This window comes from Oncorhynchus mykiss, chromosome 2 (assembly GCF_057628025.1).
Source record: "Oncorhynchus mykiss isolate SJ-2025 chromosome 2, ASM5762802v1, whole genome shotgun sequence".
Taxonomy (NCBI): domain Eukaryota; kingdom Metazoa; phylum Chordata; class Actinopteri; order Salmoniformes; family Salmonidae; genus Oncorhynchus; species Oncorhynchus mykiss.
In genome coordinates, this window is record NC_143023.1 from 32,731,743 (window position 1) to 32,755,933 (window position 24,191).

Consider the following 24,191-nt stretch of genomic DNA (forward strand, 5'->3'; position numbering starts at 1 on the left):
GCACAGGTGCATGTTCATTAATTGTTTATGGTTCATTGAACAAGCATGGGGAACAGTAATGCACTGCAGTGCTTGATGCAGCTGGTGGCCACACTGGATGCTGACTGTTACTATCCCTCCTCTCCCCCTTCTCATCTTCTCTATTCCTCCTCTCCACCTCCTCATTTAAACCATTTTACAGTGATCTGTGAAGTTATTTGGATTTTTACAAATTATCTTTGAAAAACAGGGTCCTGAAAAAGGGACATTAATTTTTGCTGAGTTTATAAGTCTTCTGAACAGCTAATCAAAGGGCTACCCAGACTATTTGATTTGAAACACAATATTTTATTTTAAAAATGTTGGCCGGTCATAGTCTCTGGATAAGTTCAACTTATTGAAACAATGGCTATTATTGTCATAAGGGTGCAGCAATGAGTATGTTCAGTTCAAATAGGTTGCTTTCCCAATTCAGAATGTCCCGTGCCGTGTCATGAATTGTGTAAAGCTTTGAAAAGTTGCCACTGTAAATGGTTTCTGCAAGAGAGTGAAAACAAGAAGACATTTTAAAATGAGTTCATTTTATTGTTCAATGCGTGGCCACACAATTACCGAGTTCCTTTGCACTGTGCATGATGGAACATTTAGTGATGATGGTAGATGGGATATATCAGGAGTTCACAGGGGTCAAAACAAACACCTGGCACCGCCATATTGGGACAACCGCAGGCCCCGCTCTCCTTAACATCTAGCAACAGCACAAACCCACCCGAGTCTACCTCTTCCTAAAATGGCACCATGACACAGAAGTCAGGACTATTTCCTTGAGAACGAAAGGATTACCAGACAGGTTTAGGGAAACAATATAAGACAACCCCATCCCTCCCCCTGCATTTCATTCCTGTGTGTATTCAGCACATCTTACAAAAACACAAAATAAAGTATATTTGGGTACAAAAATAAAATCCTAATTAAAACAATAGCAGGGCATAAACCGTCATTATTATTCCTCCTCATACACAGATAACAATACATTAGTCACTGGACACAAAAAGTACACCGCAAAAAAACTGATAGGAAAGAAACAAATCCTGGAGAAGTGTACGTCCATTGACCTGAACCCCTGTTTGTAACCCTCGAGCTCCAAGACTCCGATGTGTCGAGAGGCTCATCGCTTGGCACGCTAGAGATGTGTTCTCTCTTTGGGATTTACTCCACACCCCCCTGCCTTAGCAGACCAGACCCAGCCAGCCATAGGGCTGACATAGTCCCACCTTCACAACACAAATAGAGGGAAAGGAGGAAACTGGAAACACTGCTCTACACATCTAAACCAATGGATTTAACTGAGCGTGAATGTGTATGAGTGGTTCTCTCTCGACACGTAATGTACTCATTTCTATCGTATACAGTATATGCCTGGTTATGATGTGAACCAGGGTCACTTTAAGTGCGTAGCGTCCCCACTTAATTCTCACCCCGACCTTTGGGATCACTTCTTTATGTTTGGGGGTCTTCTGCTGTTTCTTATTGCCCCCTTTGCCCATGTGTCTCGCCTTTTCTTTCCTTCAACTGTTTTACATCCCCCTTCTTTCTTTCCGAGAGTTGATTTTCCTTGGAGACGCAGATACAGACAGAGCAACAGAGTGGGAGAGAGAGAGGGAGTGAGTGTGTGATCAGCTGTCCGCCGTGCCGACCTCGCCCCCGAAGCTCTCAGCCAATCTCCTTCCACTGACGGTAAAACTCCACAATGTTCTTCAGCTCCATGCCTGCTGTTGCCACTGCCTGGACGGCCGACTGTTACCAAGGAGACACAGACAATGGAGGGTAAGACTTAAACTCTTCTAACGCCAATGAACATACAATGTAAGGTAAATATCACGGAAGGATGAATGGGGGAGGTCGAACATGCCAAACTTCTCTCAGAAATAACTCTGGCTCTCTACAAAGATCTACACCATGGCAAAATGGTTTATAACAGGGAAATATTAATAGCAATACTGTACAACGCAAGGGATAAACCAGAAATACACAGTAGTCAGACCAGCCGCCCATACCAACAGTGGTTGCTGGAGAGCCTAAGGAACTGAGTGAGTGATTGATTGTAGTTATGTATTGTTGCTCACTGACCTTCATGGGTACAGAGCGGGTACACAGATCCTCCACTGAGTGACCGGTGAGAATAGTGACCATGCCAGCTGTGTCTTCGTCTCCGTTGCTCTGGGAGACGGTCAGCTGACGACAGCTGTCCACCGTCTTGTATAGATGCCTTGAAATCAGGACACATAAGCAAAACAGTTAACACTGGGAAAGAGTTTTACAGCTTTCATAAAATCTTTTACCACTTTTGAAGCATTTGTATAAGAATGCTATGTATTGAGAGGTGGCCATGTGAAGAGACTGCAGAAAGACAAATGGAGGCTTACCAGGCTTCCATGTCCTGGCGTTTCAGTTTGTCCCTCTCAAAACTCCGCCCTGACTCCTTCTGGCAACGTATGTACCTGAGGTAGAGGGGGGCAGAAGAGGGGTTTACAACATCAAGTGTCTTCACCCATATGGGTTGCAGCCTATTTTTAGTTTACTGGATCACGGATTCAGAGTGGGTTATGGTTAGAAACATTGTTTTGTTAAGATCTGAAGAATTAAGGGCAATATGGGCCCCAACAGCTAGCTCATTTGCAATCGGTTACGTGAGATACATTGATATAAAAGGAACAATGACCTGTGTATCATTGGCTCTAGGGTTTCACACAGGATAAAGGCTAAGCACATTGAAAATTGCTTTATCTTTACATTCAAGGAACTGTCGACTCAACATATCCCATTCAATGATAACAGGCTATGCTTCTGACACAAGAACTGGCTTCGCTTGTGCTGGGTTGGCTGATTGTGGTTGTCAGATCTTAAAATGTGGCCCACTATATTACTATATATCACACTTGAGGGTTGAGACAGACCTGTTGCCTTTACGGAACTCAGACTCCAGGAAGCGGATACCGTCTCTCGCTCCGGCATTCTCCTTCTTCAGGTGGTCAAGGCCATCAATCACTGAAGCACATAACAGTCAACCATCATGTTTAAACTTTGGTATCTATTCATTTCATGCTCTAACTAGAAAGACAACACAGCTTCAGTCATCCCCTCGGGAACTTACAAAACACAGCCAGCAAATAGCCAATGTCAAAACAATATAGCAGGGCTATTCAACTGGCTGCCAGCAGGACAAATCAGGCCCGTTTATCAATTTAGAATGGGCTTCTGATCAATTCTGAAAAGTATATAAACATTTTAAAAATCCTGCAACAATGGGGTGGGGGATGTGTTTAGAGCCAAAATGAGCCCTTGTTCAACATTCCAATGGGGGAAATCTGTTTCCCTGTAGTCCCGCCCATTAAATGCTGTCAATCAATATCACCCAACATACCAGTTACAGCCAATCAGAGCTGCTAACAGGGTCTGTCTGCCCACCTATCGGCTTTTTCACAGCAGATGAGACCACTGCAAATCATGCTCTGGTGTAAACTCAGCAGTGAGTTAAACACCACAGACTCAGCCATGGTTATCATAAACTTTATCCAATCAACATCTAGCCTGCAACATCACTTGTTTTGTGGTCTGCTGAGCATCATGATCTACTTTTACATAATGATGCTCAGTGGCTAAGCACGGGTAATAATGATGTCAAGAGAGCAGCCTGTGTTAGCTTAGGAAGGACATAGTTGCTTTTCTCCGTGATTGACGTCACAAAAAAGCCAACACATATCTAGTGAAAATGCTTGATGAACAGTCCATATCAGATGTTCATTTTTCAGTGACATCTTCAGTCAATAGAAAGGATTTAATTTGGGAGTACAGGGAAGGAATAAAAACAGTTGATATGATTGAAAACCGTGCCAATAAAAAAAAGACATGTTATTTTCTCCTCTGATTTGATTTCCCTACACTGCGCAACTATATTCAGTTATCATCAGTACAGATCACTCCCGTGATGTCAGAGTTAAGATAAACTCCTCAAATCTGTAAAGTCAGCTTTCAGTTTAAGTCCCCACAGAGGTGGTGCAGTTTGTTACAGGGAGTCGTTCTCTACTGATGCGAGGGGAGAGAGACTTCTCTGCACAAGTTAGTCAACTGAGATATGCCATGCCTAAAAGGTTCACTATGTGTAAACAAAAACAAAAGATGAAGCCATGTCTAAAACTGACAGGAAGGTAGAAATTAATGTGATGCAGGTCAACTGTGTTACAAGTACAAATGTGATCCATTATTTAAACAATTTCATGCACTGAATTAGGCTTCTCTTAAAGCACTTAAAATGTACATTTAATAAATGTATAAGATGTCTGGCCCCCCTGTAAATAACCTGATTCAAATCTGGACCCTGTATACTTCAACAACCCTGCAATATAGAAATCATATTTATCACAATTTTATCTCCATGCAATTCTGGTGAGAAACCTTTAAATTATGACTGCATTCAAACAGACTCATCCAGTCTAACACTGGGTTTATTCACCCAGACAGGGCATGGCTCTGTGCTCACCTGTGCGGGGAATGATGATGATGAAGCAGCCACTGCCAGCCAGATGTCTGAGGAGGTTGAGGTGCTGGCACAGGGCGGCAGAGTCGGGTACCAGGTACGGAGACATGGATGACTGGGTCTTGGGCTGTTGCAGACTGCCCTCTAGCTGAGACACCTCCAACTGTAGGGTAAGACACGTGACAAATTGCTTATCTTGATGAGATGTTGAGTGGATAATACAGTGTCCTCTGTAATTATTGGGACAGTGAAGCATTTCATCTTCTTTTGGCTCTATACCCTACAGATTTGGATTTTAAATAAAATCTATAAACTTTTTACCACACAAGTGAATTTGTCCCAAACTTTTGCTCTCCTAAAATGGGGGGAGGGGACTACTTGCAAAAAGTGCTGTAATTTCTAAACGGTTCCCCCGATATGGATGAAAATACCCTCAAATTAAAGCTGACAGTCTGCACTTTAACCACAAAGTCATTGTTTGATTTCAAATCCAAACTCTTGCATAGAGCCAAAAGAGAAAAAAAATGCTTCACCATCCCAAGAATTACGGAGGGCAGTGTATTTGTACATTCAACATTAAGCAATATACTTCAATGGAATCATCCTAACCATCATCAGCTGAAATCTAATGAAATTCACATCAAGGTTTTGACTGCAAAAGTAAATTAAGACATATACACTTATTATACCAAACATTAAGAAAACCTTCCTAATATTGGAGTTGCACCCCCCCCTTTGCCCTCAGAACAGCCTCAATTTGTCAGGGTGTGGACTCTACAAGGTGTCAATTGCGTTCCATAGGGATGCTGGCCCATGTTGACTCCAATGCTTCTCACAGTTGTGTCAAGTTGGGTGGTGGTCCATTGTTGATACACACAGGAAACTGTTGAGCTTGAAAAACCCAGCAGCGGTGCAGTTTTTGACACAAACCGGTGCACCTGCCACATACCATACCCCGTTCAAAGGCACTTAAATCTTTTGTCTTGCCCATTCACCCTCTGAATGGCACACATACACAATCCATGTCTCAATTGTCATAAGAGTTAAAAATCCTTATTTTCTAACCTGTCTCCTCCCCTTCATCTACAGTGATTGAAGTGGACTAACAAGTGACATCAATAAGGGATCATAGCTTTCACCTGGATTCAACTGGTCAGTCTACAGTATGTAATGGAAATGGAATGTTACTAATGTTTTGTACACTCAGTATAGTGTCAGATAGCTATATTGATAGTGTTTGGTTTATGATAGAATGGAATGTTCCAGAAGAAAGACCTGTAGTCGGAGCTGAGCCATGTCTCTCATCAAGCGATTTCGTCGAGCCTCCTCCTCTGCCTAGACACACAAACGCACACACAGTGTTGAAATAGATAATAGTTTGCAGTCATTTGAGCTTCACAAGTGAAACAAATACTGAAACTAGAGTGACTGCTGCTGTTTTGGTCTCATTGGTTCATTCAACTGCCGCTCACCATGCGGATCTGGGCCTTGGCCTGCTGCACCAGGTTTTCCTGCTCCGATTGGGTGATGCTGGTGAAGATGCCCGCCTCCGGGTTGAAGTGCAGCACATTGCATTGGAGATTAGTGAGGAAGTGGCCAAAGCTGCGGATGCAGCACACGCGCACCACACACTGAGATGGGGAGAGAAAGGGAGAGATCAAGTGAGATAGTAAAGTAGAGAGAGGGCAGCAAAACAGTGAGGGTGTCTAAGGGAAGCTAGGTGTGTGTACCTCCTGTACGGGGCTGAGGGAAGGTCTGGGGCGGGTGTAGTCGAGGCGGCGGTGGGCCAGGTTGAGGGCGGGTAGGTGTCGCAGGGCCAGGTCCTCAGGCAGCAGCAGGGACTGGACCAGGCCAGGCTGCTCACACACACTCAGCAGCTCCGTCACCTCAGTGTTCAAACCCAGCTCTAAAATACAGAGAGAGAGAGATTAAGAAGTGACTTCTTGTCACATGTGTTCCACAGAATGAGACACATTTGGAATTTCATCCCTGAAAAGATGGGTTAAAATAACCAAAGGTGAGGAAAAGAGAACAGATGGAATGAGAAATATAATGTGAGAGAGGGGGAGAGAAGAATTTGGCCAACTCAAGCCTCCACCTCGGGCTCCCGAGTGGCACAGCGTTCTAAGGCACTGCATCTCAGTTGTAGAGGCGTCACTACAGATCATAGTTTGACTCCAGGCTGTATCACAACAGGCAGTGGATTGGGAGTCCCATAGGGCGGCGCACAATTGGCCCAGCGTCACCCGGTTTAGGCAGTCATTGTAAATAGGAATTTGTTCTTAACTGACTTGCCTAGTTAAATAAAGGTAAAAAAAAAAAAAACGCAGATTAACAACCCATAAAAAGAACGGGTGCATTTAGTAACTCACCTGCTTCCAGCATCTTGTTCCCGTCAGGCAGCAGGTTGAGTAGCACAGACAGTCTGTTCCATAGGCTCTGAGAACTCTACAGACAGAGTAACGGCGTTACATTGAGCGGAAGACAGACAGTGAAACAAACACCAACAATGATGAAGACTACAAACCCTTCACCCGAGTCAGCTGATACAAAGATGAACTTGTATTTTACCAATTTAATGCAAATTGGATTTTTCAATGCATACGGTTTGTAAGATCTTCTAGGTTACTGAAAAATCCACCCCCTTTACCTGTGCACACATGACGATAATGTCAGTGTTGGTTCTCAGCCAATCCACAAACACCTTGACCACCTGGATGAGCCCCTGATTGGTCAGAATCTCCAGTCTCTCTGACAGGGTCTTCTCGCTGTGTACTGATTGGTTGCTGTGCACGCTACACTCTGAATCGGAATCCACCTCTACAGGGAATGGACAAATAAAGAAATGAACATGTGTTTATTCTACACCCTAGTTTTCTTAGGGGTAACCTCAGATATACTGTTATAAAATGGCATATTTTAGCAATGTGCTGTTATCCAATGTAGTCTTTGGGAAAGACTAAAAACAGACTAGAAGTACATCATTATATTGAAGTTAATCTTTAAAAAAAAAAATAGTATCCTGCACTATACAAAAATCACATAATAATCAACACAGCCGTCATTGTGTGTGGGCAGGTTACTAACCATTGTCGTTGGTTCCGTTGGCAGTGCCCGGGCCAGCGTCGCAGGGTGAGTCCCCCGGGGGAGGCGGCGTCTCCTGGGAGGGGGTGGTGGAGGAGGCATCCGGGTCGGTGGGGGTGGGGTTGGTGGAGGAGCTGTGGGGCCTCAGCAGCACGTTGCTGAAGGTGGGCGCTAGGCGGAAGCAGCGCTTGGCCTGGAACAGCTGGGATGACATGGCCTGGAGGTTACTGCTGATACTGGGGTCGCTGTGCAGGAGGGGGCCATTGGTGGTTGGAGGGGTGTCCCCGTCGCCGTCCTCCCTGGAATTGGCTTGCTCTTCATCGTCTTCTCCGGGCTGCAGCTCCCCCCGAGTAGTGGTGTCCAAGTTCTCCGGGGTTTCTGAGTCCTCTATATCCTCCAGGTCGGAGCGTGACTCCTGGCTGTTCATGTCCGAGTCAGTCTCCACATCGAAGGCCGTGCCGCCCTCCTCGTCTTCCTCCGAGCCGCTCTCCCAGGTCCCCTCTGTCGGGTGCTCCCTCCCTCTCTTGCTCTCCTTCCCCAGCATGGCGGGGGTGAGTGGGGGTCCCGACGAGGCACCCCCAGAGTCGTCGCAGCCCCTCTGCTCTTCTTCCTCTTCATCACTCTCAAAGCCCTCGCTCAGGTCGCTCTCGTCTTCTTTGCAGGTGGCGCGGCGGCGGCGCAGCATGGAGAGGCGGGCGTACTTCTTTTGCTTCTGTTTCTCCTCCTCTGCCTTCCGCTCACCGACGCCTGCTTTCTGGGCCAAAGTGCTCCGGTGGCCCCCCTCGTCCTCCTCATGGTCCAGGGAGCCGTTCTGCAGGGGCCTCTCCTCCGATGTCAACGAGTCAGACGGGTCTCTCAACTCAGAATCGTCTAGGAGCAAACAAATATCATCATTGTTCCATTTGTTTTTCAGAGGATTAACAGAACATGAATAGTGTATAGGCAGCATGAGGTTAGCTGGGAGTGGTGTTCTCACCTGTGTTGTCAGTCTGCAGTGGGGGCACCTGGCTCTCCCCCTCCTCCAGCTCAGCCTGCAGACGGATGTTGACATGGTTCACCAGGTGGGAGAAGAGGGCCAGCGTGAAGGCTATTGACGCACTGTACTGCTTGGACCCTACACAAACAAGTCGACATATCAACTTTGCAATACAACGAATCAACATATCCCCTTATTTCTCCCTTGCAGTATGTCACTATCCTCACATGCCTACCGACTCAGCTCTACTTAAAACACCCTATACACATAACGTTTGAAAAGCGATTTGTAAAAACAAATATGTGACATCTATATTCTTACTGACCTCCCCGCTTCAGGCTGTGCACCACCATGAGGCAGGTGACCACCATCTTGAAGATGAGGGCGTCGGGGAGCAGGGCGCAGGGCGAGTCGTGCTCCTCAAGCTCCTCCTCGCTGGGGGAAGTGGCCTCGTGGCCATGTGGCGGCGAGGGCAGGTAGAACAGCACCAGGTTAAAATCCTCCAGCACCGACTGACACAGAGAGGTCAGCTCTGTCTCTAGCAGACTACTCACAGGGAGGAGAGAAATGGTAAGACATTACAAACACGGACCCAACAGACAATAGAAAGCAGGTTGAGACTAACCAAACAGGGTTAAAAAATTCAAGAAATTGTTATTATCATCAGATAGCACATATATGGACAAAATGTCAAGGTTCCTATTGCGATAAATGACTTGGGCCTAAATGGTTAAAAGTGAGTCCTAACCTGTTCTTGGGCTGCAGTAGACTCTGTAGGTACATGAAGCTCACCAGAAGTTGCTTGATGTCCTTGGATCTGGAAAGTAAACAGTTGTAGAAAGAGTAACAAAGAGGACCATCTCAATACCTGTTTCAATGCTCACCTAGGGATTTCTCATTTCAGGGCTGTGGTGTGAGGAAACCAGACTGACCTTTGCCGTGAGGGAGACAGCTTCTTCATCTCCTGTTTCTTCACCTGGTGGTACATCTTAGCAGCTTTATCAAACAGACGCTTCAAATTCCCATAGGCCCCCTCGAAGGGAGTCTCCGACTGTATACTGTTCAAACACGGGACCACAGAGGAGACAACCATGATCAATACTTGGTGGTAGGGATGTGACGATACCAGTATCGCAATTGTTCGTCCATGGCAATGAAAACACGAAGCAGACCCAACTCTTTGGTCCTTTAAAAACCAGCTGTATGTAAAATAGTGTGTGCTATAGCTTGGAAAACAAATAATTGTGGCTGGATGACAACAATGTTTCTTTCCAAAATCAGGGCTGTTTTCCGAAAGCTCAATCCGCTTTGTGTTTTGTAAACCCACCACTACTAACGGTTATTGCAATACTGGTATCGTCCCGGTACCACTCGGTGGCAAGTGTTTTTTTTAAATGTTCTGGATCAGAAATTGGGCTTCTTCTCCTAACAGGCTGGTTTCAGAACCTCTACCATTTCAAACATGCTATTTAGTGCCTACTGATGTGATCCAAATATGAATTGCTGCCATGAAGATATTTCTCCCCAGCAGTGTGACTACATTGCCCCACTAAGGTAGAGAACAATAGCACAGCATAGTCTACAGGCCAGTCATAGATTGTGGATGTGCTGCAGTAAATCTAGACGTGTTGAAGTCTCCTCTCACCAGCGTAGGTAGTAATAGGTGGCCTCCACGTTGTAGAATTTACTCCCCGCCAGTGTACCTAACTGATTGAAAGGCATTCCTGAAAACAAAACATCAAACACTTGTCAACATCATGGCACAATAAAGACATTGCTTTCCTTTAGCAGCAGCCATTTAATATTGACTTTCAGTTCGACTGATGAAGCCCTCTGAAGCCCTCTCAAAAAGACAGAACGTTTCAAATGTGGATCAGTGATTTATTGAGACTGAATGCACTCTCCTGGCCAGCTAACAGTTACTGAATTTCCTGTTCCTGGCTCAAATGGCCCGCTAACTGTTCAGCTAGATCACTATGAGTTGTGTAAAGCTTTGACCAGTCATATAATAAAGCTCAATCAATAAGTGCTGTGTGAGTTCATCACTATGTGGGCAATATAACAAGAGTGATTCATTTGTAGATGGTGGTGTGGTGTGAGTAAACCGGTTAGTGTGAAAAATGGCGGTAATGTGCTGTGAAAGAGAGGGCCGGTAACACCTTGTTGTCAACTCACCTACGTGCGGAGTGACTGACAGGGCCTGGTGGTAGAACCGCTCTGACAGCTGCTCAGCCTCCACCCCAGCCAACTCGTTCTGGTAACGGGCTGTGGAAAACATTCAAACAACCTCCTGTAAACCTCGCCTATACATTCAAATAAACGTGACCTTGGATTTGGGGAATGATATTCCATGGTCATACAAATAAGGTTGTCTCAAATCTCTTTGGTGAGAAAGATAAAGTTTGTATTACCGAGATCTCCCAGGTACACCAGGCAGCGATGGCAGGCCATTTGGGCCCACTCCATCTCCTTAGGGGTGGCTGATACCGGCTTCTTCCGACCTACAAAAACAAATACAATAATTTATACACGGTGTCAATTACAGATACCTCTGACCTGAGTGTCTCTCACCGATGAGGGGGTCGGTGACATGGGTCCAGTCGATGCAGTCCTGCATTTCCAGCTGGTAGTGGGACTGGATGTAGAGCAGCAGGTGCTGATAGAAGCCCACGCCGGCTATCAGGTGAGTCCTGTAGGCACACTCCAGGGCACTGCGACTGTGGATGTGCTGCAAAAGACAGAGAGATAAAAGGGGGCCAGGTAATAAGAAGAGATTAGAAATAAAAGGGTTGTGTGTAGGGCATGAGGAAAGATAACGTGTGCATGTCTGAAAGCTCAGGAGTCACTGTACTGGCCACACAGTCAACATTTCCCCAATAACTTAGGGTGTTTTGCATTTTGCGGTTTGCATAATGCAGTGTTAACACTCCAAAACAGCCCCCGAAGCAAACTGAGGACATCTCCAGAGTTGGTCTGAGTTCGGTTCCATTATTTAGGGCAATGCTCCCCAGGTTCGCTTGCGATTACACACACTACTGCAACACTGTTTTCCCTGCCATAACCCCTCACATTGGTGCCACAAGAGAAAAGATTATGTGCAGGTTCGAGGGAAAAAAACAGCGTGCCGTTTTTGGATATTGATTAGCGATTGTCAAGGACGCACAGACATTCCAAAATGTGTAGTGTTTTTAGTTCAGATTATTTGTTTGCAACATGTGATCTATAAGAGAGTTTCATACACTGTTTATTTGATTGTGGGGTTGGAAGTGTGAGAAAACATATTTGGTGAGAAGCAACATAACGTCCAAATTTATTCTAGCTCTTTATGGGGCGGCAACCTACATTGGGTGTACAATTTTCAATTACAGCATTATTTAATCTGCAGTTATTCTTCCACTATTTATTCTGTTACCAATAATAATTACAAGTTAATAGTATCTTACTTTGTCTCATCTTTTAACTAAATGCAATATATTAGATTACGAAATGTAAGAAGGTATATCTGTCCAATAACATATTTTGATTAAATGTATTATTTGTGATATATATATATATATATATTTTTTTTTTTTAAACAACTAGGCAAGTCAGTTAAGAACTCATTCTTATTTACAATGACGGCCTACCAAAAGGCCTCCTGCAGTGACGGGGGCTGGCATAAAAAAATATAGGACAACACACACATCACGACAAGAGAGACACCACAACACTACATAAAGAAAGACCTAAGACAACAACATAGCATGGCAGCAACACATGACAACACAGTATGGTAGCAACACAACGTGACAACATGGTAGCAGCACAAAACATGGCACAAGACAACAGCACAAAGGAAAGAAGGTACAGACAACAATACATCACACGAAGCAGCCACAACTGTCAGTAAGTGTCCATGATTGAGTCTTTGAATGAAGAGATGGAGATAAAACTGTCAAGTTTGAGTGTTATTTGCAGCTCGTTCCAGTCGCTAACTACAGCGAACTGAAAAGAGGAGCGACCCAGGGATGCGTGCGCTTTGGGGACCTTCAACAGAATGTGACTGGCAGAACGTGTGTTGTATGTGGAGGATGAGGGATGCAGTAGGTATCTCAGATATGGGGGATTGAGGGATTTATAAATAAGCATCAACCAGTGGGTCTTGCGACAGGTATACAGAGATGACTAGTTTACAGAGGAGCATAGAGTGCAGTGATTTGTCCTATAAGGTGCATTGGTGGAAAATCTGATGGCCGAATAGAAGTGGCTTGTCCCAGAGCGCATTGAGTGAATGTTAGAAAAAGATCTTGGGTCATTTCTAAATATAGCAATGTGAATGCAAAGAGGACTTGGACCACAAAAGAGTAGAGTCCCCATTCAAAAGCGAGGAAAGTGTGAATACAAAGAGAACAGTTCTTTAGCTTCATTTTTACCACAAAGTTCACTTTAAAGAGGACGGATATCAGTTATTTTAAAGAGGACTATATGGGAAAACACCCTTAAACGCTGTACCTTCTTGTGGGTCTTGATGACCTGGATGACCTCGTAGTAGACCTTCCTCCACAGAAGCTCCTCAGCCTTGCGACCATAGTCCACAGGGTGGAGAAACATCAGCTTCACACACAGCTCCCTCAACCTGGGCACAGAAGACAGATGAGGTTGGGGTTAGGTGCGTTGCCTTTTGCCTTAGTGTTTAGGGCAAAGGTTGGAGTAGAGTAAAATGCTTACTTGTTGCGAAGGCTGATGTTTTCAGGCTTGAAGACCTCCCTGTACGATGACTTGCTGCCAATGATGACATCCAGCTTGTGTACCGACTCAACCACTGCCCTGAGCACGCAAGAGACAGTTATTATGGCAGGTAAATTACTTGGTAATTGTCATTGGAGGAATGAGGAAACTCACTGAGCTAACGTTAGCTAGCTAGCTATAACTGGAATATATAAACTGTCATACATGTTTCACACTGAGATAATGGTTGACATTATAGCTTCCTAACTAGGTATGTAAAGTTAAAGGGGCTTATGAAAAATTGTGTTTCGCCCTAAATAGGCATGTTAAAAGTAGCCAGTCGACATTATTCATGTGGTGATGTTCTGCTAGACGCTTCTAGTTAGCTGCTAAATAACTAACTAGCTAGGTAGCAAGCAAGCAAGGTAGGCCTATCAGCTAACTAGTACTGTGACAATACTGACAGCTGAAGCTATCACAACGTAGTTAAACAACTAATATTATTTAGAAAGCAAGTTGACACAGGAATGAGTTAGCTAGCTAATAGCACAGTAGCTTGTTACTGTGCTGTTAGTGCTCAGTTGTCTAGAAGCTAACGTTAGTTAGCTAATTAGCTATCCGCTTCATAAGTTCCCACTGTGCTACATCTGGTTATTTAAAACCCATACTATCGAAAATGTCCGACTACTTCGTAAAAATGTCATTGCCCTTCGACGAAGGCTTCGTGACAAGTACAGTTAACTAGCTAACGTTAGCTTATGCAAGTCACAGACAGACAGGTGACTGGCTAGTTAGCTAACTAGCTAGTTGAATAGATGACTAGCTAGTTAGCAAACTAGCTAAGGTTAGCTATCCATTTATTTTACTACTGTTAGCTAGCTAATGTAATTTTTCCCAGCAAAAGGCCTTTACCTCACCTGTATAGCCGCTTGATGAGGAGGACTTTTGCCTCTGGCTCGCTATCCTGCCCAGGTCCACTCATGTTAGCATCTGGTGCCAAGAGTCACACGCTCCAGTCCAACAGAGTCTGCGTTCCCACCCACCCTCTTCAACCCCACTCTTGTCAGGGTTGCTCCGGGCTTGCCTCACCGGCAGTGACAACTGTGTTGACTAGCTAACGTTAGCAGCTCTATCCTCTCCCGCTAACCACTACGTCGCTTTCGTATCTTATGTCGCTTGCCAAACTGTCCATCCGTTCGGAAACCGTTTAGGAGAGGGAATGCCCCAGTGTTTGTGTTAATTCCCGGTCAGTTATCACACCCCGATGGTTTCCTTGTGTTTTTCCCCGTTCGAAACATCGCTACGAGTAAGAGGACAGCCATTAAACAGCGACCGCCAGAACAGCGCGAGACTTCGCGTGAAATGTTAGACCTGCTTCCGCGCGGGACCGGCACTAGTTGCTAATTCTACAATTTCCCTTAATTAAAATAAGACTTTACCTTAACCACACTGATAGCCTTATGTCTAACCTTGAATTAAGACCAATAGCAAAACATTTTTTTATTTTTATTTGTGGCTGTAGAACCTAGTGGAAACCTAGCTACATTGCCAGACAGCCAGATTCATTATGATTAATTTGTTTGTTTGCGATCCCTGGCAATGTAAAACGTTTGTATATATTTTTGGGTTATTAGGGTTGCATGGCACAATAACCGGGTAACCAATGATTATTGATGAAGACTGTCATGAAAATGAAATAAGAGTGATAACCACCGAAAAAAAAACACCTGACTGAAGACGGAACTGCTGGGCATTTGTGCAGTTGAGTTCGTTTCTGGACTCTAAAACTTGATGAAACTTTTGTTGCACCTTGCTAAAACAAGCAAGGTGTTGTAGCAAACAAGTCTTTGTTTGCCTAGGCAATTTACATGAGTCATTTAGCAGACACTCTTATCCAGAGCGACTTAAAGTTAGTACATTCATCGTACCCCTTTCCTGCAGTCAAATGACCTAGTGGCCTCAAGGGTAGAATGTTATTCATATTGTTTTCATAATTAATAATAAAAAAAAATGAAAATCTGGTGTTTCTATGCCAAACAGTTTTGTTATATTTCAGTCTTCTGTGATGAATATAAAGTGTAATATTGGGATGCAAACTCAAAATTGAATACATGTCAACTATTTATCTGACAGGATACAGATGCCTTTTTTTTTAAGCCCATGAACATGTGTGTGAGGTGTATACTTTTGTTTTGTTTAAAGTAGATTTGTTTAAAACTAACAAGAAACACTGTGTGACCCAGATTTAGCCCACTGCTGTATTAAGATAGCTAGGTTGGACAACCATATATCACAGTCATAATAAGTACATTTTTCCTCAATAAAGTAGCTATCAGAAAAGTCTGAGTTAGTAAGAGGGAAAATAGTTAAGTGTTAGTTCACAAAAGGAACTAAAATATAAATGCATCATGCAAAGTGTTGGTCCCATGTTTCATGAGCTGATATAAAATATGCGCAAAAAAAGGTTATTTCTCTCAAAAGTTGTGCACAAATTTGTTTACATCCCTGTTAGTGAGCATTTCTCCTTTGTTAAAATAATCCATCCACCTGACAGGAGTGGCATAGCAAGAAGCTGGTTAAACTGCATAATCACTACACAGGTGCACCTTGTGCTGGGGACAATAAAAGGCCACTCTAAAATGTGCAGTTTTGTCACACAACACAATGTCACAGATGTCTCAAGTTTTGAGGGAGAAGCAATTGGCATGTTGACAGCAGGAATGTCCACCAAAGCTGTTGTCAGATAATTTATTGTTAATTTCTCTACCATAAGCTGCCTCCAACATTGTTTTAGAGAATTTGTCAGTACATCCAACCGGCCTCACAACCGCAGAGCATGTGTATGACGTCGTGTGGGCTAGCAGTTGTCTGATGTCAACGTTGTGAACAGAGTGCCCCATGGTGGAGGTGGGGTTATGGTATGGGCAGACATAAGCTACAGACAACGAACACAATTGCATTTTATCTATGGCAATTTGAATGCACAGAGATACCGTGACAAGATCCTGAGGCCAAATATCGTGCCGTTTAATCGCCGCCATCACCTCATGTTTCAGCATGATAAAGTACAGCCCGATGTCGCAAGGATCTGTACACACTTCCTGTTACCTGCATACTCACCAGACATGTCCCCCATTGAGCATGTTCTGGATGCTCTAGATCAATGTGTTCCCACCAATATCCGGCAACTTCGCACAGCCATTGAAGAGGAGTGGGACCACAGGCCACAATTAACAGCTTGATCAACTCTATGCGAAGATGTGTCGCACTGCATGAGGCAAATGGTGGTCATACCAGATACTGACTGTTTTTCTGATCCACGCCCCTACCTTATTTTTAAGGTATTTGTGACCAACAGATCTGTACAACAGATCTGTATTCCCAGTCAGGTGAAATCCATAGATTAGGGCTTAATTAATTTATTTCAACTGATTGATTTCCTGATCTGAACTGTAACTCAGTAAAATATTTGATATTGCTGCATTTTTTTGGGGGGGGGGGGGGCTTTGGTATTATTTAAGATACTCTTTGAAGAGGTACGGTTTCAGATGTTTTCGGGAAGACTCTGCTGTCGTAGCTTCAGGTGGATGCTGGTTCCACATTTGGGGTGTCAGAACAGGGAAGAGCTTGGACTGGACTGACCAGGAGCTGTGATTAGGAGTGATTTAGATGAATACTGAATATTCTGGGTTTATGTTTTGGAGAAAAAAAGAATTAGGCTACAAATAAACATTTCTCGTTGGTTTTTGATTGATAGACAAGGCAATCACCGAAGGACCACATGATCCAGTTTGCATGCCATCATCACATCTATTTCAACAGAGAAAGGTAAGTGATGTTCCTTAATGCTGTTCTTTGAGAGTTTGAATCGGCTGGAGCTTCTTGTTTTGTAGCTAAATGAGCTATCTCTTTTTTCGCTTAGGTTTAAGTGCTAGGAATTAAATTAGGCCACTTTGCTGGTTGGCTATGGCTCTGTAATTTGATAATGTAGTGTGCTAGGGTGTGTTTTTCATGATCCGACGCACCAGGTAAGCAGTGATTGCATTCGTTTTAAAGTGGCCTGTCATTGAAATTTTCTGTATTACCAAATCATGAGAGAGCAAACCACACACAAGTCAGAGTTATCATAAAGTCCATCTTTAATTATATGAGCTTCACCATAGCCCTGTGACTCTCAGATCAATTCAGTGTCTATAAATGAATTATCTGAGAGTGCTTACAAAACAGTCCTTAGTATCATTTATAGCCAAGACACACCCATCAAAACTCACATAACGAATAACAGATCTTTTACCAGAAAAAAGAGTATCCCATAATTTATAGCATTAGCTATAAATTATCGTTCAGTTTGGTCTCCTAAACCGAAGCTCTTATCTCGTTCTTGGTACAACATAGTACCAAGACATTACCTCATCCAATGGTATATATCAATTGTCAATTTCTAGATACTCCCATAAAAAAAATACAACCCCTCCTGGACAAGCTTACAGAGAGAAGTGACTGGAACCAAAGACATTGTGGAGCCAACTAACTGGTTCCCCATTAATCACACCATCCCTTCACATGGTTTAGGAATAGTTACAGACACATTTACAGATAAGACTAACCTGACCTCTCCCCTCTCTGGGCCCAAGTAACTTTTTCCACATAAGCATACTTATGAAAATTAATAAAACATCTTATTTATCAATATTACCTAAAGGATTTTGATTCTGCTACCACAGGCCTCATACACTAGATGCATACCTTGTTCATAAATGTAGCATACAAAAATAAAATAAAAAAGTGTAGCATACACTTTAGCCTATACGCTTCTGAGTGTGGACATCGCCACACTTATTGTAGATTCCAGAAGACCTAACAGTCCCTTTGCGTAAGATTGTTGCATAAACTTCATTTGACTTTAGGCTACTCTACAAGGGTGTGTTAAGTTACATTCGCTACGTTGCGTGACGGTTTGTACTGAACGACATGTTTCCCCAAAATGTTCAACGTTCTTGAACAGACTTTGGGGTACGTCGCAGACATCGATGCCTCAATCCCGGACAAAGAAAAACAACACGGAGCCATCGATGTGGGCCCCAGCCGCTCATGAGGACTGTGTGCTCCCAATCTCTGTGGCTGACACGAGTAAGACATTCAAGGGTGTCAACCCTGGCAAGGCTGCCAGCGCAGATGGCATCCCAAGCCGCGTCCTCTGAGCATGTGCAGACCAGCTGGCTGGAGTTTTTACGGACATATTTAATCGCTCCCTATCCCATTCTGTTATCCCCGCTTGCTTCAAGATGTCCACCATTGTTCCTGTACCCAAGGCAGCGAAGGTTACTGAACTAAATGACTGTCTTCGTAGACACTGTCACTAGCCAGCTACCACCAGGTACTCTACCCTGCACCTTAAAAGCCTTATATATATAGAATCAATGAACATGGGTCACTTTAATGTTTACATACTGTATTCTAGTCAGGACTCATACTTATTTCATAACCAAAGTTATGCAACACCCCATGTCCCTGTGTGAAAAGTAATTGCCCCCTTACACTCAACTGGTTGTGCCACCTTTAGCTGCAAAGACTGTAACCAAATACTTCCTGTAGTTGTTGACCAGTCTCTCACATGGCTGTGGAGGATTTTTGGCCCACTCTTGCATGCAGAACTGCTTTAACTCAGCGACATTTGTGGGTTTTAAAGTATGAACTGCTCATTTCAACATTGTGTATACACTGGTTGACAAATTCACCTTTCAGCATTACAATAACCTAAAACACAAGGCCAAATATACACTGGAGCTGCTTATCAAGACGACATTGAATGTTCTTGAGTGGCCTGGTTACAGTTTTGACTTAAATCGTCTTGAAAATCTGTCAAGATTTGAAAATGGCTGTTTAGCAATGATCAACCACCAACTTGATAGCGCTTGCAGAATTTTAAAAATAATAATGTGCAAATATTCAACAATCAAGGTGTGCAAAGCTCCCAGAGACTTACCCAGAAAGACTCACAGCTGTAATTGCTACCAAAGGTGATTCTAACATGTTTTGACTCAGGGGTGTGTATACTTGTGTAAATGAATACTCAGGGAGAAAAAGGTGTAGATACCTGCGCGGCAGGTGTTTATTTCGCCTTTGCAGAAGGCAGGAATCGTGGTCACAGGCAGGCAATGGTCATACACAGGTAGGTAAATCAAAACTAGGACTGAATGCTATAACTGGTTCTCACAAATGAGCTAGGAAAAGGCTTAGCAGAGTCAAAACAAACAATACCTCACAAAGGCACAAACAGAATGAACTGAAGTAAATAAGGAGCTGATGAGACCAGGTGAGTAACTAACACAGCTGAAATCAATGAACAAAAATGAAAGACAGGGCTACGTTCAAGAAGGCAAACAGAACACAAGGTTGACTAAGAAAATTAACACAGAACCTTACAGTACCCCCCCCCCCCCCCCCCCCCCAAGGAAGGCTCCTGACGACCCAATAGCACTGGAGGGTGGAGCGGGCGGGGGAGCAGAGGCAGCAGCCTACCTCGTGGGGCGAGGTCCGGCAGGCTGGTTCGACAAAGTCGTGAACTGACCCGACATTCTGCGTCAAGGCTGATGTCCAGTGGGCCTGTTCGGGAGTCGACCCCGAGGTCGGGGAGCGGGACGATCCGGACGGTTACGGTGGAATGCCTGAATCATCCCTGTGTTGAGGATGTCCTGGACCCATAACCTGGTCTTCAGGTCCATAACCTTTCCAGTCCACTAGATAGTGGATGCAACCTCTCAGGCGTTTGGAATCAAGGATGGCTTGAATGGCATAGGCAGGTTCCCCTCCGACGTCCAACAGTGGGGGCGCACTGACTGCAGGTTGACACTGTAGGATGAAGAGGACCGGTTTTAAAGACGCATGGAAGAACGAGGAGATTTTATACTGATGGGGTAACTGGAGGCAATACATGACAGGGTTGATGCGATGGGTTATCTTGAAGGGACCAATGAAGCGAGGACATAACTTTTCAGGGGAGGCGGAGCCAGATGTCTCTGGTAGAGAGCCACACACGCTATCCGGGGTGAAAGAGTGGCGTAGGTCGGCAAAGCGTTTCTGGGTATTAGAGGCTTTCTGCAGATGGCGGTGAGCCCATACCTGTCTCCCATACCTGTTCACTATGCCGAAACCAGTCGTCAACAGCTGGGACAGTACCAGGCTCCGCCTCCCAGGGAAACATGGGGGGTTGGTAACACACTGAAACGGAGTAAGGCGGAGGGATGAATGCATGAGTGATTTGAGCGTATTCGGCCCAGGCCATATACCGACTCCAGTCGTGTGGAGAGGTAGAACATTGTTGGCGGAGGTACTTCCCTATTTCTTGGTTCAGGTGTTCGGTCTGCCCGTTGGTCTGGGGATGGTACCCAGAGGAGAGTCTGAGGGCGACCCTCAGTCGGTCACAGAAGACTAGCCACACCCGGGAGACAAACTGGGGCTCCGGGGTCCTCCGGAATACCATACAGACGGAACACGTGCTGGAACATACACCTAGCCAATTCCATGGCGTTAGGTAAATGAGGAAGAGGAACCAGACACATTTTTTTTAAACGATCTACTATGACAAGGATGGTGGTGTTGCCAGAGGATTCAGCAATGTCTGTGATGAAGTCAACAGCCATGTGGGACCAGGGTCTGTGAGGGATTGGCAAAGGTTGAAGCTTCCCGGAAGGGAGATGAGGGCTTTTGGTTTGGGTGCAGACTGGACAGGAGAGTACGTAATCCCTTACGTCAGATGCCAGTGAGGACCACCAGAATTTATGAGCTAGAAGTTTGGTGGCTCGTGTAATGCCCGGATGGCCAGACCCTAAGGACGTGTGACACCATTGCATCAGTTGGGGGTCTAACAGCTGCTGGTACGTAACTCCTTCCAGCTGGTGTCTCAGGAGGAGCCGGGTCTGAGGTTAGGAATTATTGTATGGCTGAGTGAACCTCCCACAGTACCGGCCCCATAATGCAAGAGGAAGGAAGAATGGTGTAGGGTCTGAGTTATTGGTCAGAAGGTCAAACTGGCGGGAGAGCTTTTAAGTTTTTCTTTTCCGGGGATGTAAGTAACATGAAAATGGAAGCGTGTGTAGAAGAGAGCCCAGCAGGCTTTTCTGGAGTTTAACCTCTTGGCTCCTCTGATATATTCCAGATTACGATGATCTGTTAGGACGAGAAAGGGATGTTGTGCGCCCTCCAACCAGTGGTGCCATTCTGAGGGCCAGCTTGATGGTGAGGAGTTCTCTTTTCCCCACATCGTAATTCCTCTCAGCGGAGGATAACTTCCTGAAAAGAAGGCACAGGGATGTGATTTTGGAGGTGTTCCCAACTGCTGAGAGAATATGGCTCCTACTTCAGAGGCATCCACCTCCAGGGTGAAAGGAAGAGTCGGATCAGGTTGGCGAAGAACAGGAGCTGAGGGGAATAGGCATTTCAAGTTGTTGAAAGCAGTCAGGGCGGTTTCAGTCCATTGACGAATCCGGGTCTTTTGGCTGGTAAGGGCAGTGATGGGAGCGGCAGTAGAACTGAAGTTCCGAATGAACCGGCGATAGTAGTTGGAGAACCCAATGAAATGTTGGAGTTCCTTAATGGTGGTGGATTTGGGCCAGTTACTGATGGAGGGGACTTTGTTCTCATCTATGCTGACACCTCCAGGTGTCAGTACGAAACCGAGGCAGTTTGCCAAGGTTACATGGAAGGTGCTCTTTTCAGTCTTCACATAAAGGTTATGGTCAAGGAGCCATTGAAGAACCTTTTGCACACGCTGTATGTGTTCCTTCAGGGAGCTGGACTAAATCAGGATGTCATCAATGTAGACAAGGAGAAAGCGATCGATCATATCCTGTAAAACCTTGTTCATAAAGAATTGGAAGACGGCAGGGGCGTTAGTAAGGCCGTAGGGCATAACCAGGTATTCGTAGTACCCTCATGCGGTGATAAGGGCCTTCTTCCATTCGTCGCCTTCACGTATACGAACAAGGTTATATGCACATCGCAGGTCGAGTTTTGTATAGATGTTGGTGCGGCCCACTTGTTCAAGGGTCGCTGGGATCAGAGGAAGGAAATGGTTCTTGACCGTGACGTCGTTCAGGGAACGGTAATCAATACATGGGCGGAGACCATCGTCCTTTTTTCCAACAAAGAAGAAGCTGGATGCAGCCGGGCAAGAAGAACGAATGAAACCGTTTGAGTGTTTCGTCAATGTAGTTCTCCATTGCCTCATTTCATTTTCCGGGATAGATAGGGGCTAAACACGGCCCTTCAGTGGGGACACTCCAGGGAGTAAGTCAATAGCACAGTCCCCTGGGCAATGTGGTGGCAGAGTGGAGGCCTTGATTTTGCTGAAGACATTGCTGTACTGGGCGTATTCAGATGGTATGGTGGGCGGCACTGCAGAGGCACAGTCCTTAATGGTGGTGGCTCTGCAGGTTAGGCTGAGACAACTAATGAAGCAGGTAGTAGACCACGAGATGGCAGGGTCGTGACGACAAAGCCAGGGGTGTCCGAGGATGAGTGGCTGTTTGGGGGATGAAAGTTCATGAGTTGAATGGTTTCGGTGTGGAAGACTCCAATCTGGAGGGTGACGCTCTGTGTCAGGTGCGTAATGGAGCCTGTGCCCAATGGCTGCCCGTCCAGGGAGGGGTGACAGGTGTTAGATCAATGTTAAGCTCTTGTACTAGCTGGTGAGCGATAAAATGACCTGCTGCTCCCGAATCTATCAAGCCTTCTACGTACTTAGTATCCCTCTTCACGGTTATCTATACTAGGATGGAGAATTGTTTCTGGGAGATATTTACAAATAAGGACACGCCTGAATAGATTATCTTTTATAGGCAGAGCCCTTCTTGGATCCGCCTTTGAGGTTCGATTCACGGGAAAGGAGCATGTCCCAACTGCATGGGCTCTGGAAGACTCGGACGGGATGACGGAATCATGGAAGGAGAAGATTTCGGGTTCCTGGGTGGCAGAGTTCTTCGGCGATCGGCGATGAGATGGTCGATGGAGATGGAAACACGAATGTATTGATTTAAATCCTGAAAGTCACCTCTACAGGCTAGCTCCGCCTGAAGTTCCCTGTTGAGCCCTTTTCGTTAGACGGTAAGTAAAGCAGCCTAACTCCATCCAATTTGATTTATGTGTCTTGTTTTGTCTAGGGGTTTTGTAGTCTATGGGGTTGTGTTCAGTTGAGTGTTCTAGGTAAGTCTATGGTTGCCTGGAGTGGTTCTCAATCAGAGGCAGGTGTTTATCGTTGTCTCTGATTGGGAACCATATTTAGGCAGCCATATTCTTTAGGTATTTTGTGGGTGATTGTTCCTGTCTCTGTGTTTTGCACCAGTTAGGACTGTTTTGGTTTTGCCACGGTTTCTTATTTTTTGTAGTGTTCACGGTTTCATCTTTCATTAAAGATGTTTATAAATAACCATGCTGCATTTTGGTCCGCCTCTCCTTCCCAGGAAGAAAACCGTTACAGGATTGAACTATAAGTGATGTATTTAAAGGGCAGTGAATTGAAAATCTTAGACATTGGTCGTCCTTATGCCATTGAAAATCTGAGACACTGGCCGTGTCTGAAATAAAAATACATTTAGTATGCTTTAAATGCCAAGATGTCATACTCCAGGTTTTCCTAAACTCGGTCCTCGGGACCCCATTTTTTGTTCTTGTTGCTCTGGCACCACACAGCTGATTCAACTAATCATCAAGCTTTGATAATTTGAATCAGGGCAAAAACCAAAACATTCACCCCTTGGGGTCCCGAGGACAGAGTTTGGGAAACGCTTTCATATTCATTTAGGCATTTCCTCTAGTTGAATTCTCTGCACACTATTGAGGAAGAGAATCGTCTTTCTAGACCCAAGTGTGTTAGATAACAGCTGATAATAGGCCTTTGATGATGAGGTG

At 44.9% G+C, this 24,191-nt stretch overlaps 1 protein-coding gene across 1 annotated transcript; it reads right to left on the reverse strand.

The window, feature by feature from the left end:
* Positions 1-543: 543 nt before the first annotated feature.
* smg5 (SMG5 nonsense mediated mRNA decay factor) lies at positions 544-14,837 on the reverse strand. Its single transcript, XM_021559653.3, has 22 exons — positions 14,201-14,837; positions 13,284-13,382; positions 13,068-13,191; positions 11,148-11,304; positions 10,988-11,077; positions 10,752-10,841; positions 10,222-10,300; positions 9,509-9,634; positions 9,325-9,393; positions 8,902-9,122; positions 8,577-8,714; positions 7,604-8,470; positions 7,167-7,336; positions 6,889-6,964; positions 6,247-6,422; positions 5,989-6,147; positions 5,792-5,851; positions 4,520-4,679; positions 2,937-3,027; positions 2,406-2,480; positions 2,110-2,248; positions 544-1,776 (listed from the first exon to the last, which is right to left on the reverse strand). Exons 1-22 carry the CDS (start codon positions 14,263-14,265, stop codon positions 1,693-1,695), a joined length of 3,315 nt encoding a protein of 1,104 aa, XP_021415328.3. The 5' UTR covers positions 14,266-14,837; the 3' UTR covers positions 544-1,692.
* Positions 14,838-24,191: the final 9,354 nt, after the last annotated feature.

Excerpts from the sequence above, each read along its gene's own strand:
- smg5 (XM_021559653.3), bottom strand. The coding sequence starts at position 14,265 with ATGAGTGGACCTGGGCAGGATAGCGAGCCAGAGGCAAAAGTCCTCCTC. Across the intron at positions 10,301-10,751 it reads GTCAGTCACTCCGCACGTAG|GAATGCCTTTCAATCAGTTA; the intron begins GTGAGTTGACAA and ends TTTTGTTTTCAG. Across the intron at positions 7,337-7,603 it reads CAACGGAACCAACGACAATG|AGGTGGATTCCGATTCAGAG; the intron begins GTTAGTAACCTG and ends CATTCCCTGTAG.